Here is a 15,235-nt window from a genome sequence, read left to right as displayed (position 1 = left end):
TTAAGTTAAGTATATCTTAGTTTAACCAGACCATTGAGCTGATGAACAGCTCTCCTAGAGAGGGCTGGCCCGAAGGATTAGATTTATTTTACGTGGCTAAGAACCAACTGGTTACCTAGCAACGGGACGTACAGCTTATTGTGGAATCCGAACCACATTATGACGAGAAATGAGTTTCTATCACCAGAAATAAATTCCTCTAATTCTTCACTGACCAGTCGGAGAGTCGAACGCTGGGCCAACAGCGTGCTAGCCGAGAGCTCTATCCACCCTTCCAATGAAGAACTATTCGGGCCAGCCCTAGGAGAGCTGTTAATCAGCTCAGTGGTCTGGTTAAACTAGGGTATACTTACTTTTTCCACTACTGACAGAAGTAGTCTTCGTCAGTGAATTTTAGCTAAGTGGGTTTCTGGAACTTGAGTTCAGTGAAAGTAGCGTGACATTGTAAGTCGAACTCTATTTGTTACTGGTGGTTTTGGGGTAAGGGTGGCTTACTGTGTCGTCAGTTGGACCTTGTCTTCGAGATAGGTCTTCTCCTTTTTTGGAGGTTCCCATATAGTGTGAGAGCAAGGAAGTGGATTCTAACAAAACTGTTGACAAGACTGACATAACCACATAACCCACATACGTTTGGTGTGGCGATAGTGTACCTCATAAACTTTCCAGGGGGTGTCTTCCAATCTTCAATCCAAGCTTACCTGTGGCTGGTGCCCGTAAAGGACAATCACCATAAAACCTGGACTGGAGAGATTTGCCGGCTAGAGTTGGAGCAGGATGTAAGGATTCTTGTAAGGTTGCGTGCAAGGATGATGGAAAGAGAGAGAGAGAGAGAGAGAGAGAGTAGGAGCAGAAGGGGAAAGAGAATGTGCATCTGTTCTTTTCATTTTTCTTTCCTGGTAACTGAGTTGCTTTATGTGTTTGTGTGATGAGAACATGGGCTACTAGGAAACAGAAATATTAGTAGGTGCCAGTTGCCTTACAATAAACATACTCTCCTTGTGAAACCTGAAGAATAAGAGGAATTTATTTCTGGTGATAGAAATTCATTTCTCGCTATAATGTGGTTCGGATTCCGCAATAAGCTGTAGGTCCCGTTGCTAGGAGAGCTGTTATTCAGCTCAGTGGTCTGGTTAAACTAAGGTTTACTTAACTTGTAATTAGGGTCTGATAAGTGGTTATGCACTCGATCAGGCAGCCATGACCGAAGGAAGATTCATGCTATTTATGTTCTTAATCAAAGCAGCTTCAGTCATTTGACCATTGACCAGTTCATCTCAATTGACACTGAGGTGAATGATATACACAAGATTATAAACAGTAGACAAACAATCATAAGCTTAAGACTAAAGGTTATTCCGCCGTAGTCGTGTCTTCGTCTAAGCATCAAATAAAAAGTAAAATGAATATCTGAGGGATACCACAGCATACTAGAATCACAGTATACAGATAACTCAACGATTCTGTAACTCTATTTGTCCTTTTCTCATTTTTTGACATCTCAGTAAAAGTTAGATTAGCGAGCTGTATAGTTTGCTGTGCTCTGAGAATAAAAGGCTTCCTAATTGAGAATAATTCGTCAGCAGCTATCCTATCTTCAATACTCAGACCAAGTGATTCTAACAATAATACTGAGAGTTTTATAATATATCATCAGCTCGCCTGTAAAAGGCCATAAGTAAGATATACCAAATGCATCCAAATCAGATACCTCAGTTTCATTGAGAAGATTTGAAAAACATTACGAAAAAACAATCTCTTAGCCTCAAATGACCAAATACCATCGGGTCACAGCTATACTCACATGGAAATAAAAACCCAAAGATATAGAATTAATACGATGCCTTGGCAAGGTGAGCAGTAAGTCTTTTATGGGCTTCACTTAAAAAATCCTGGACCAGAAGGAAATTCAACATCAACGATCAGTAAGATATACACTTCAAAATTCGGCCATGTATAAAAATTCAAGTAGTACCAGGCACATTAAAGTTGGGATGCTCGGCAGGTTGTTATGGAAGTTTCAAAGGTCATATGCCACAAGCTGTTTTGATTAAGAATAAATGTCAAGAGTCATGGAAGCCTGACTGGGTTGATATCATACAGGAGCCGTTTTGATAAATATTAACATTCCCAATCCTCGAGGCTCTGTCGTGGTCTAATGCTATCTCATCAGTAAAGGCCAGCCTTTGAGAATTCTCAGAGTATCTCCTCAGAACTTATCTAACATGTTACACTGGTTTACTTTTGTTTCATTGCTATGCACGTTCTTTTTTCCTAATGATCAAATGGGATATTAAGGATGAACAAGGACATTCAGGTGTTCTCAGTATCCCTACAATAATTGCTTCTCATCTTTCTGACAATCCTCGATCATATATTGCATTTTGGATATGCGAGTACATCGGTAAGAGGCCGCGTATCGCGAGACAGTATAGCTCAGAATCGCCTCCACCAACATCCCGTCAGAAATTGCCTCTGGTGATCCCGTCCTCCAACTTCAAGTTTATCAATGATAAGCTTGGATGTTGATCACTTGACCTCCAGTGTTTGTGTACATAAGGACTGGCTGAAAAAAAAATCATACTTTTTTATTTATTAAACCGAAGAGTTAACGTTGTAGATGCAAATTACCTTAAATCGAGGATAAGTTTTTTTGAATGTCATAACTGTGCGTAAGCATTACATGGATACATATTAGCTTTCTGGGTATACATAAAATAAAATTTTGCTACTCAAGTGACTTCGTTCTAATCCACTTAGTATTGTTCATTTCACCTTATACGAAGAAATTTCTAAAGTAATTCAGGTTTTCACCTGATTTAGAGCAATGTATTGGAAAAATACTCACCAGCTACCGGGGCACATAAAATACTGACCTTTAAATTGACATTTGACCTTGAAAAGCTGGTTATTAATTAGTGATTCTCTTGATATAGTACGTAATAATAAAATGAGTATTCTTTCTTCCGAACTTCTAACACAAGCTTCCGCTAATTGAATTATTCGGTTTGTATTGGATATTTTTCCCGATAGAGTTTACTGAAAAATCACCAACTAAAACTTCACTTGTAAGAAAGATTTTATGATATAAGAAACTTCTTAGCTAAATTTGACAGTTAACCCTTTGTTTCTAATTTAATGAACACCTCATCTGGGCTTCAATAGGACACTAATATTAATTATATCTATTTGACCAAGCTTTTTGGAAACCTCTGTCATACTCCTGATCTCAGCTTTCCTAAGCACAAAGTTCCAGACTAACTGGATTCGTGTCGCTGTCCATTAATCACTTTTAACCAAACTTCCCCTTTTCCCTTTACCACAACTTTTTCCATTGTTTGTTAATAATACATTACTCATTTGTTAATAATTCATTACTCATTATTTGTTAATAATTCATTACTCATTATTTGTTAATAATTCGTTACTCGTTATTTGTTATTAATTCATTACTCATTATTCGTTAATTCATTACTCGTTATTTGTTAATAATTCATTACTCATTATTTGTCAGTAAGTCATTACTCATTTATTTGTCGATAATTCATTACTCATTATTTGTTGATAATTCATTACTCATTATTTGTTAATATTTCATTACTCAATATAATGTTGATAATTCGTTATTCATTATTTGTTAATAATACATTACTCATTATTTGTTAACAATTCATTACTCGTTATTTGTTAATAATTCATTACTCATTATTTGTTAATAATTCATTACACATTATTTGTTAATAATGCATTACTCATTATTTGTTAATAATTCATTACTCATTATTTGTTAATAATGCATTACTCAAAATTATTTGTCAATAATTCATGACTCATTATTTGTTAATAGTACATTACTCATTATTTGTCAGTAATGCATTACTCATTATTTGTTAATAATACATTACTCATTATTTGTCAATAATTCATAACTCAATATTTGTTAATAGTTCATTACTCATTACTATTGTCTACCGCATAGTGAAATGATGTACGTAATTCATTCACACATGCTACGCCTTTTTGACAATCTCAACACGCGTAATCTTATGAAGAAGACCTTTCAGCCGCAATCAGGGATTTCAAAAAAGCACCGGATGGTATTCAAATGCAGGATGAACTTAATTATGTAGAGATCCCAAAAGCATGTTTCATGTATACCCAGTATGCTACCACGTATTGTGTCAAGCTTGTGCAATATTTAGTTTAATAATTGACGAAAAAATATGAAGATGTCGTTTGTCTCTTTTTTTTTTTTTCTCTGTCGAGTGATATGCATAAACACTGGACGCTCAGCAGTCAACGGCCAGACTTGTTACTGATAACTTCAAACTGGAGGTTGTCTAATGGAGAGAGAGAGAGAGAGAGAGAGAGAGAGAGAGAGAGAGTGTGAGAGAGGTTGATAACTTTAGTTTTTTCATGGTAAGGCAACCTATGTAATCCTTTTTAGCTTCTTCGTTTTCGACGTGAATGAATCAGGTGGAGGGAATGGCTACAATTGCATTTATGAATTGGATCATTCAAGCAGCGGGTTGTTTAGTTGGCGGGAATGTCTTAATCATAAATGCTTGCCTGACTGGCAATCCTAAAACAGGCTTTGTTCAAATTAGAATGTACAAAAGTGTTTCCTTCTACAGTTAAAATGAAAAGGATTATATTTATCTGGTATATCTGTCTTGCGTCTTATGAACAGTTTTTACTTATCAAAATCTCGATCCTCTTTTATCTCTTTCCGCTCAGGCGAAACAAGACTCTCTTCGACCCTGCCAAGATGAACAACCTCAAAGGGTATGATTTTGCCGTCGCTGCCCTGCCATACTCCCCTTTCATCATGGTTGCCCAGGAGGACCTCAGGGGACCTGGCAAGTGAGTATGACGTAAAACTTCATTTGTCCAAAGATTTTGGATGGGACTCAAAACAGCGGAGCCAGCCGAGCCTAATCGCAGTTACCGGGAACAAATATCGCAGAATTCATTAAGATACGAATTGACACGTTGAAAAAGCATAGTTTTTCTCCGTTTTAGTTTTCTGTAAAAAGAAAAAATGTGCCGGCCTTGTCTGTCCGTCCGCACTTTTTCTGTCCGCCCCCAGATCTTAAAAACTACTGAGGCTAGAGGGCTGCAAATTGGTATGATAATCATCCACCCTCCAATCATCTAACTAACCAAATTGCAGCCCTCTAACGTCAGTGGTTTTTATTTTATTTATGGTTAAAGTTAGCCATAACCGTGCTTCGGGCAACGCTATAGGATAGGCCACCACCGAGCCGTGGTTAAAGTTTCATGGGCCGCGGATCATTCAGCATTGTACCGAGACCACCGAAAGATAGACCTGTTTTCTGTGACCTGGATTATACGCTGTAGCGGCTGAACAGAAAACTCGATTGCGCCGAAGAAACCTTGGCGCATTTTTTACTCGTTTTCAGTTTATAATATGTGAGGTAAATGAAAGGAATGGCGATCCCAGAAGCGATAAAAAAAAATGAACTATTTGCAAAATACGCAATTGATAAGGGACAGTTATATGTTCATTAATTTTATATATATTTGTTCTTTATGTTTCTCTGTAGTTGTGTGTGAAAACGATCTGGTGGTGAGTTTGCGGGTAAAGAAAGTTCCCGTATTGACAGACATCCAGGGTAATACAGAATGCACCACAAGTAGATTCCCCGAGAAGCTTGAATGTCGTTGCCTTTTGTTCATACGAAGGAAACGCGGAAAGAGGCATGCAAGCAAAGTGGTAGGATTTTATTTCAGAGGGAGGACGTTTGCTAAAAGGGTAGGAGGCACTGATACACCTCAGGTGATAAGTGTCACTCAGTACCAGCAAAATGGGTCAGTGTCAGGCATGCCCTAGTATTAATACCCGGCACCTCGTACACGCCACCTGTGAGTCCTCTCCTTCTTGATAGAAGCATATTGGTGGAAATCTGTGACAAATGACCAGGTTGAGGTTGCAAGCGGCGAAGAACTCCCAAGGCAGGATTGGTCAATTTTCGTTCCATATTGAAACTTGAAATCACCTTTCAGTCAGATGTAAACCATATTGAGGACCTGTGCATAATCAGCAGGAAACAGAATGAGAAATTGGGAAATGAAAGGAAAAAGCTATTAGAGGAGAATGCTAGCTGCCCATCAGATGCTGATTGTAGGAAGATAAAGACTGTTAAAAAAAAGAAGGAGACATTTTCTGTGGCCTCACCCAGAGAGTTGTTAGTCAAAACCAAGTGGCGTCAGTATTTTATTAACTTGACTGTACGTTAACCTGCCAATTGATTCCCATCGCTGAGGATACTAAGAAACAGGCAACATTCATCACTAATAATAACTTGTATTAATATAATTAACTCCCATTTCTTTTAAATACCACTGGTCACATCTCGAAGGTGATGAGGGTTGGTGGCCTAGTTGATAAAGCAGCGTTTCTTATGCTTAGATGATATACCAGTCATTGGTAGAAGAGATGAAAAACTGTCTTCAGTTAAGTCAAAGGAATGTGGGTCTAAAGGCAGGAAGGAATGAAAAGGAATGGGGAAAATTTTTGTTCTTTTTAGAGGGAAGTAGAATTTATAGATCAGGTCGTATCACCTGGACTAATAAGATCCTGCTGAGTAAAGTGAAAACAATTAAGACCTCCCCATGGACAAATTATAGACCTCCCTATGGACAAATAATAGACCTTCTCATGGACAAATAATAGACCTCCCCATGGACAAATAATAGACAATCCCATGGACAAATAATAGGCCTCCCCATCCCCATGGATAAACAAAGACCTTTCCATGGATAGGCCTCCCCATGGACAAATAATAGACCTTCCCATGGACAAATAATAGACCTCCCCATGGACAAATAATAGACCTCCCCGTGGACAAATAATAGACCTTCCCGTGGACAAATAATAGACCTTCTCATGGACAAATAATAGACCTCCCCATGGACAAATAATAGACAATCCCATGGCCTTTCCCATGGACATGGACAAATAATAGACCTTCTCATGGACAAATAATAGACCTCCCCATGGACAAATAATAGACAATCCCATGGATAAATAATAGACCTTTCCATGGACAAATAATAGGCCTCCCCATGGACAAATAATAGACCTCCCCATGGACAAATAATAGACCTCCCCATGGACAAATAATAGACAATCCCATGACAAATAATAGACCTTCCCGTGGACAAATGATGCCAAAGAAGTGGCATATTTCCTTAGTCTTGCTAGAAATTACGGAGAATTCAGTTAATAATTTGGGAACATATCTTGCCCCTCGGATACATAAAGAATTTAGTTTTTTAAGTGGAGATAGGCAGATAAGCTTTTAATACTCTTAATGAAGCACAAATAATGATAAATTGTTGCTTGTCGTAGGTTAGATCAACCCGTCTTAGTGATAACAGACTTTAGTATTGTCCCACATAAAGTGGGTTTGATATTTTTGCAACAGAGAGAATATAGAGGGGAACCAAAAAGATTTACCTCATCTTAAATCTAAAGTCTTCAGTTACACTTTGAACTTTGGAGAGGCATCATAGCTTCGTTGTGAGTCGCAAAATATAACGGAAAGCTATTCGCAGACCCCCAGAGCCTTGTTTACTAAGGGAGACCTAAGATCATGTCAATCCCAGTGGATAGACTCCCTCAGAGTCCTTAGGGTTTAACATCAGTGGTATGAACACGAATCTGACGAGGTAACAGAGATGGAGTTTTGACATGTGCTAAAAGGAGAGAAGAACACTGTAGTGTACAAAGTAAGAGTCGGCGTTAAAGAAGAGAAAGAGAGGAGAGGGAAGAATAAGCAACTCAGTGAATGAGAGAGAGAGAGTATGAGAGAGTGTTTGTGGCTCTGAGGAGGTCTGCAAGGGAGATGACAGAAGGGGTTGCCAGATGTATAGTCGAAGATGGTTTGTGACTTATCTGTGCGATTGGAATGCAGATATAAAGCAGGCAAAAAAAGGGAAATAACTCAAATAAATAATGTCATACTTGAAGAAAGGAAATTCTGAATACTACATGTCTTCTACATCTGCAAAAAAATTTAACAAACTTTCCACTATGACCATAGAATTCATTGCAACCACAAGAGAATGTCTGGTGAAATTACGTCTCGAGTCGTTTGTTCTCCTTCATGTATTCTCTTATGTTGGTCATTTGGGAGTAGAGCAGATATTGAGGCATGCACAAAACCCGTTTTTCTGGTTGGGGATGAAGGAACACAACAGAGAGTTGATAGCTAAATGTATAAAACATAAAAAATTAAATCCCAGAGGCAGTTGATGTATAGTAGCACCTCTCAAATTTCACAAAATTCACTTGGGTGTGTCCATCTTTAGTGGGCTATTCCTAACAAAAAAAAAATAATGTGTGATTATTGATTTCTTAACGAGATACACTCAATTGTTTATACAATTTCAATAAAACTGCTATCTCATATGCACATTTTGGGAGGGTGTCTTAAGTCATAACTACTAATAGTGGATGGTAATTTATTAATTCTATTCTAAATAGACCCATCTTCTATCTTATCTAACCAATGTGAATAGATTATTAGAGATGGTAGGAACACTCCACTTTTTAGCAGCTAACAATCCTTCACAATAAGCATAGATCCTACCTACTACAGATTTAGCTCTTCATTTAACCAACAATAGTTTTATAGTATTTGGACAAGATCCTGATTTATTGTACACATTACTTAAGTATGATCATGTAGCCGAGTTGTGTATGTTTATTTAACTTATTGGCAAGAACGTTTAACGTCTCAGAGGAATTTCTCACGATGCCTAAAGAAAAGCATCAAAGGGAATGTAATACATAGGTTAAAACTCGAAATACAAAGCTCCTGGTGGGAGTTAGAGTCTATTTGAAAAGGTAACAGTTGCGTTTGCATAAGTTAGATGTATCTCATTTTAGTCCAAACCATATCAAGGAAAATAGAAAGATGAAGCCATGCTTCAATCACAGAATCAGCATCCATTGCTGAGTCTCATTTGTCACACAAGTTTACCCTGAAATGGCATGCATTGCTGACAGAACAAGGGGAAAGTTATAAGCTCTTGGGATAACTGCTGGAAAAGTAATAATGCAGTTTGGATCCTCAGAAATATATATATATATATATATATATATATATATATATATATATATATATATATATATATATATATATATATTTATATATTTCAGCCCACCTGTGTGTGTGTTGTGTTAATAATTTGTTTTTTGGTTTTTTGCGACCTCTTAGCATCCACTGAAAACATTTGTTGTTATGCTGATTGCTATTGCTTTTATTGTCACTATACTGTTTGTATGTATGTATGTCATATTATCTCAACGCAAGGGGGTTCATTGGTGAGAGAGGAATTAGGTATGTGAAAGGTCTGCATTTTAGGGATGCCGACCTCTTGCTTTCTTGAGGAGGTCAGTCAGCCGTCCTGATATGTGCAGAGAGCTTGCGCATTAGTAACACATACCCCACTGTAAATATGTCCAAGTCTCTTTTGTAATTAAAACAAAAAATGGCAAATTTGGATCTCATTCACTAACCCAGAGATTAGTCCAGTGGTGTCATGAGGCCGAGATGTGCCCAAGTGAAGTGCAGTGTGACCAAACCAGAATTAAAATTGGTGAATGATCAGAACCTAACGAATGTGAACGTAGATGAGGAGGTGAGTGAGGTCTGTGACCAGGGATACGATGATATCAATCAGGAGGTGCACACAAGCCTACTGGAGGGAGAAATACTTCGAAACTGTAGATGGTTATTAGAGTTGACACCCAGATGCCAGGTAGATGAGGATGAAAGTGTTCACTAACCACCAGCTCCTCACTTGTTAATCAACTTCCCCTGTTGGTTTGGTCACATTCACGAATTTGTTGATGATTACTTCAAACCCAGATTTATCTCAGCAGAGGTCTTCCTCTGGGAGGTGGAGGAAGCAATGCCAGACTGGTAGGACAAGTTGCACATTTTATTGGCGCATTAAAGGGTCTTTCTTGCTGTTGAGTATAAAGTCTGAGAGGTGCCATACATGGTAAGAATTTAAAAAAAGATGTTGCTGAGACAGTTTCAGTTCAGTGTGGAGCAGAAGGCTTACCCGTTTGAAAGGTATAAACCAATGAAGGAGCTGGAGAAATCCATGGGAGAATTCACAAGTTGAACATCCCTGGAGGTTGACAGCTTTGCTCTGGGAGAGGAGGGAGGTTTCCCTAGGTAGAGAAGATGATGATATGCCAGTCCAGTGATCTGAGTCTCCTTCCTCCTCAGTTTATGGGGTACCTTTAAGATGGAAGGAGATCCCCTGAGGATTTAATCATTCACATGCAGCGACTGGGTGGCAGGATTAAAGCTGAGAAAAAAGGAACTAGCTTAGGCAGTGTGTAGGCCCAAGTAATGGTAGCCCAGTCAGCAGGGAGAAGTGGATAGCAAGGGTTGAGGGGGTACCTACGTGAGGGGACCCAGCCACAAAGAGGAGGAGGAGGTGTCTGTTGGGATTGTGGAGGTGGAGGTCATAGGATGGCTCAGTAACCCCGACAGGAGACAAACAGTGTTTTGCCTGTCAGGGTTGGGGCCACATCACCTGAGTTTGTGCAAATACTGCAAAAAATGAATCCTTACTGGGGGCCACAAGGGCAGTGCTCCCAGAGGGGAGGCAACTGGGTGAGAGGAAGCAGAGGAAGTTGTGGGAAAGCCAATCTGCCCCCAGGGCTGGGGGTGGGGCAGTGCCAAGACCACAGGTGAGTTCCCAAGAGGTGGGAAGACACCCCCCTTTCCATGAGCGAAAGGAAGAATTCCCCCAAACACCCCTTCGATCAAGGTTGGCCAATTTAAGAAAAAGCACAATAATGGCGAGAGGAAGGTATGCAATTGCACTTGTTTTTCTGATAATTTATTTTGTTTTATTTTGTAAAATTATAATTACAGCTCACGCAATGTCATAACAGATAAGCACTAAAATTAGCAACAAATTCTGAGTGTATTTATTGTATATTGACGAGATTTACTGAGATGGGGAGATGCAGTACCCTTTTACTTGGCAAAATTACAACTAAAACCAACAGCGATCCCTGGGTACATTTATGAGCAAATAAATAAAAAGGCGTCCTGGGTTAAATAAGTTCAGTATATCTTAGTTTAACCGGACCACTGAGGAGCTGATTAACAACTCTCCTAGAGAGGGCTGGCCCGAAGGATTAGACTTATTTTACATGGCTAAGAACCAGTTTGTTACCTAGCAACGGGACCTACAGCTTATTGTGGAATCCGAACCACATTATAGCGAGAAATGAAAATCTGTCACCAGGAATAAATTCCTCTTGTTCTTCATCGGCCGGTCGGAGATTCGAACTCGCGGCCAGCAGAGTGCTAGCTGAGAACGGGACCCACCCGCCCAACCAGGAATTCAAGACGTCCTGGGGCTAGGGAGAGGCAGTACATCCCTCCATGAAATCTCAAGGCATACTGATCCACGGTCCACCTCTCTCCCTCGCTGAGCTATTACAGTTTCAACAAGTCATTTATGGCCCATTGAAGTGACATGAACATTTTCCCCGCCAAATTCATCCAACCCGTATGGCGTGCAATATTAATACTCGTAAGAACTAGCCCGGCATTCGCTCAAAACCTGTTATAGTTCCTCAAATGATCATAAGGGCTAATGCAGTAATGAAAGATAGTGCTGATCCGCTACCCTGAATTGAAGAGTTGCTTTTTAGAGTCGGGGATAGCCGCTTTTTCTCATCACCAGATTTAAAAGTGTGTTATCATCAAATTCTGGTTCATGAGGAGAGTAGAGAAGGGACAGGTTTCATCACAAATGGTAGCCTTTATGAATATCGGTATCCTCCCTTTGGTTTCAAAATGCTCCAGGTCATTTTTCTGGAAGGGATGGACGTGGGTAGCTTTTCAATGCTTGCAGGATATTTTGGAGAGTTCATCCAGGATTTTAGTCAAATTGCTTGGCCGTTGGATAAATTCAAGGGAGAAAGGGAGATTGAAAGGAGGCCAGTAGAGGAATCAGCTTGTAATGATTTGAAAGTGGCCCTACCGAGCGATGCCTTAATATTGATGCATCCTCATTTTGATCGGCCTTATTTTAGTGAGTACAGATGCCAGTAATATTGCAATTGGGGGTGTTATTTCACAAATAGATGATGAAAGGAGAGAGAGACCTATTTGTTACATATCAAGAGCTCTAAAAGGCGCTGAAAAGAATTACGGTACTTTTAACTGTGAGGCGCTTGCGATTCTGTGGGTTTTGGAAAGTCGTCGGTATTTGTTTGCATACCTCTGCATGATCTGTTTATGAGGGGAGAGCTACCTGCATGGCAAAGTCTTTGGGTGGAGAGAATATTGGAATTTAATACCGTTGGATTTGAATGTATAGAAGGATAGCAAGCAAGTAAAGTAGCCAATGCCCTTTCTAGAAATCAGGTTGCAGGTGTCACGACAAAGAATCGGAGACGGAGGGCGGAAGCTGCACCCTTACAGAACGGCCAAGGTAACCAGAGAATTGAAAAAAAATTGTTAAGACGTGGAGGTTAATAAAATGCATTAAAAAGTAAAAAATAATGTTTAGAGACACACCAGGATTTTCTGACAATTAATCATGTCTACAAAAATAAAAGTGTGGGTCCCAAACATGGAATGAAATGCTACAAAAAATAAAAAAAAAAAAGTGTTTCTTTTCTTGTAGCATTTCCTTCCATGTTGGGGCCCACGCTTTTAGTTTTGTAGACATGATTTTTTGTCAGAAAATCCTGGTGTTTCTCAAAAAAATTATTTTTTCACTTTTTAGTGCATTCTGATAAAAGCATGTTTTTACATTTTTTTATGTTATACTTTTTAGTTTTGACAAAATGTAACTGATTTATGATTGTAATTAACGCAATTGATATCCGTTTATGGGGGAGGGGGAGGGAAGAGGAAGAGGGAAGGGGGAAGGGGGAGGGAAATGGGAAGGGAAGAGGAAGGGAAGGGGAGGGAAGGGGAAGAGGAGATGGAGGGGAAGGGGGAAGGGAAGATGGAGGATGAGGGGGAGGGGATGAGGAAGGAGAAGAGGGGGAAGGGAAGGGGGATGTAAGGAGGTAGGGGAAGGGGAGGGCGATTAGAGGAGGTAAGGGGGAGGGGAGGGAAATTGGAATGGGTTGGAGGGGAAAAAGAGGGGAGGGGTGGAGGAGGAAGGGGTATGGCGAGGGGAAAGGGGAGGGAAGGGGATGGAAGGGAAAGGGGCAGGGAGGGGATGGGAGGGGAAGGTGGCAGGTGAGGAGGAGAAGTGGGAAGGGAAGGGAAGGGGAAGTGAAAGTGGAGGGAAGGGAGGGGGAGGACACAGCTAGATTAACACTTGATCATGTGCTCTGGAAGGGGGGGAGGGAAGGGAAGGGTAATGGGAGGGAGGGGATGGGAGGGGAGGGGGAAGTGGAGATGGAAGAAAGGGGAGGGGGTGGGAGGTGGAGGTGGAAGGAAGGGGAGGGGCAGGACACAGCTAAATTTACACTTGATCACGTGCTTCAGAGGGGGGAGGGGGGAGGGGAGGGAGGGGAGGGGAATGAAAGAGGGAAGGGAGGGGATGGAAGAGGAGGAGGAGGACACAGTAAATTAATATTTAATTGCATGATTTGGAAGGGGGAGGGGGATGGAAGGGGAGGGGAGGAGCAGGACACAGCTAAATTAACACATGATCGTATGCTCCGGAAGGTTGAGGGGAGGGGGACAGGAGGGGAAGGGGAGGGGAGGACACAGCTAAATTAAGCATGATTGTGTGCTGGGAGGGGGTTGGTGAGGGGGATGGGTAGGGGAAGGGGATGAAAGAGGGAAGGGAAAGGGGGAGGGAAGAGTGAAGGGAGGGGGAGGGAAGGGAAGGTTGCTGCTAAATTAATACTTGACTGTGTGCCGGGGAGGGGAAGGGGAGTGGAGGGGGATGGAAGAGGGAAGGGGGAGAGGTTATACAGAAGATAGATTCTACAGTGTCAAAGAAGTTGTGACAAATCTGAAGTTTCATACAAATCCTGAGATACTGGGAGAGGTCACTGTAGGGTCACTAGAGGTCACTGCTGACCTACTGATCATGTAAGGTTGCATTGTCACCGGGATTGAGTAACCATGCAAAATTTCAAGTCCATCGGACGAAGGGAACAGGTTGAAAATTGAGTTACAAGATTTGACCCAAACAGACAGACATACAGACAGACAGACAGATGTAGAAGTCATACAGTCGTATGCCTATTTGATAAATCCTCTGTCTCGTTGGCTCAAGCATTGTAGGCTACTCATTTAAGACTTAAGTTTACTTGCCAACGAGTGATAATTACAGACCAAGGAAGGGTTTATTAATGGAGTGTTTTGTGAGGTGGCCAACATCATAAAGATCAAACACTTCCCCGTTACAGCTTATCGACCGTCTGCCAAAAGGCAGGTCGAATCTCATAATAGGGGCATATTGGAATTATTGTGTTATGTTGGGGAATGCGAATCAGTGAGTGAGTGTCTCGTCTACAGCAGAACTGGCTATAAAAATGGTGTATAATGCATCAGTTTGGGACACACCATACTTTCTACTGCATGGCCTGGACCCCATGTTGCCCTACTCAACATGACTGCCAAATTATTCCGTAGAGCACTGCAAGGTCCATTTGTGTGTAACACGATGAAAAGAGTAGTGCGGGCAACACAAGAGTTTTTGCTGAAGACTAAGGAGAAATATCAAAACAAGTACAACCAAAAATTCAAAACAAAGCCTGCAAAACATTTTCACAGGTGATTGAGTGTATTTTAAGCACTTGCCGCCGAGAAAGCGTAAACTAGAGCCGTCCTAGCTGGAATTCTTGCAAGTGAAGGATGTGAAACCATCCATTGTAACGTTTCAAAGCATTCGAATGGGTAAAATATCAGAATACCATAAAGCCTGTGTACATCCTGTACCCTTAGATGTAATGTCGTCTGTTACGAAAAAATGCATGGGGTTTTCTGGGAGAGGTTGATTGTGATGAAGAAGAAGAGGTGAACAGTCAAAAGTAATGTTTTGGTTAAAAAAAGGATGCAAGAGGTTCCTACATTATGAACTACCCTGTTGATATGACATGCCTATGTTTGCTTTTTCCTCTTTTTTGATATTCAGTGTCATATGTATTTTTTTTTTCTTAAATGTCTGGAAACAAAGGTGTGTCATATGTTAGCGAAGAAGGTTGGAATTTCTAACACTGTGCTGTGTACTATGTTGCAAAGTCCAGAGTACA

General features: G+C 40.5%; 1 protein-coding gene across 1 annotated transcript in view; it reads left to right on the top strand.

Moving 5' to 3' along the window:
* LOC136835728 (uncharacterized) overlaps positions 1-15,235 on the top strand; it is a 102,918-nt gene that overhangs the window by 46,764 nt on the left and 40,919 nt on the right. Inside the window, exon 8 of the mRNA XM_067099590.1 lies at positions 4,735-4,860. Coding sequence (XP_066955691.1) covers positions 4,735-4,860 — 126 coding nt within the window. The remainder of the gene's footprint in view (positions 1-4,734; positions 4,861-15,235) is intronic.

This window comes from Macrobrachium rosenbergii, chromosome 55 (genome assembly GCF_040412425.1).
Source record: "Macrobrachium rosenbergii isolate ZJJX-2024 chromosome 55, ASM4041242v1, whole genome shotgun sequence".
Classification (NCBI taxonomy): domain Eukaryota; kingdom Metazoa; phylum Arthropoda; class Malacostraca; order Decapoda; family Palaemonidae; genus Macrobrachium; species Macrobrachium rosenbergii.
The sequence above is the reverse complement of the archived record's forward strand: the minus strand, read 5'-3'. Positions and strand labels throughout refer to the sequence as shown.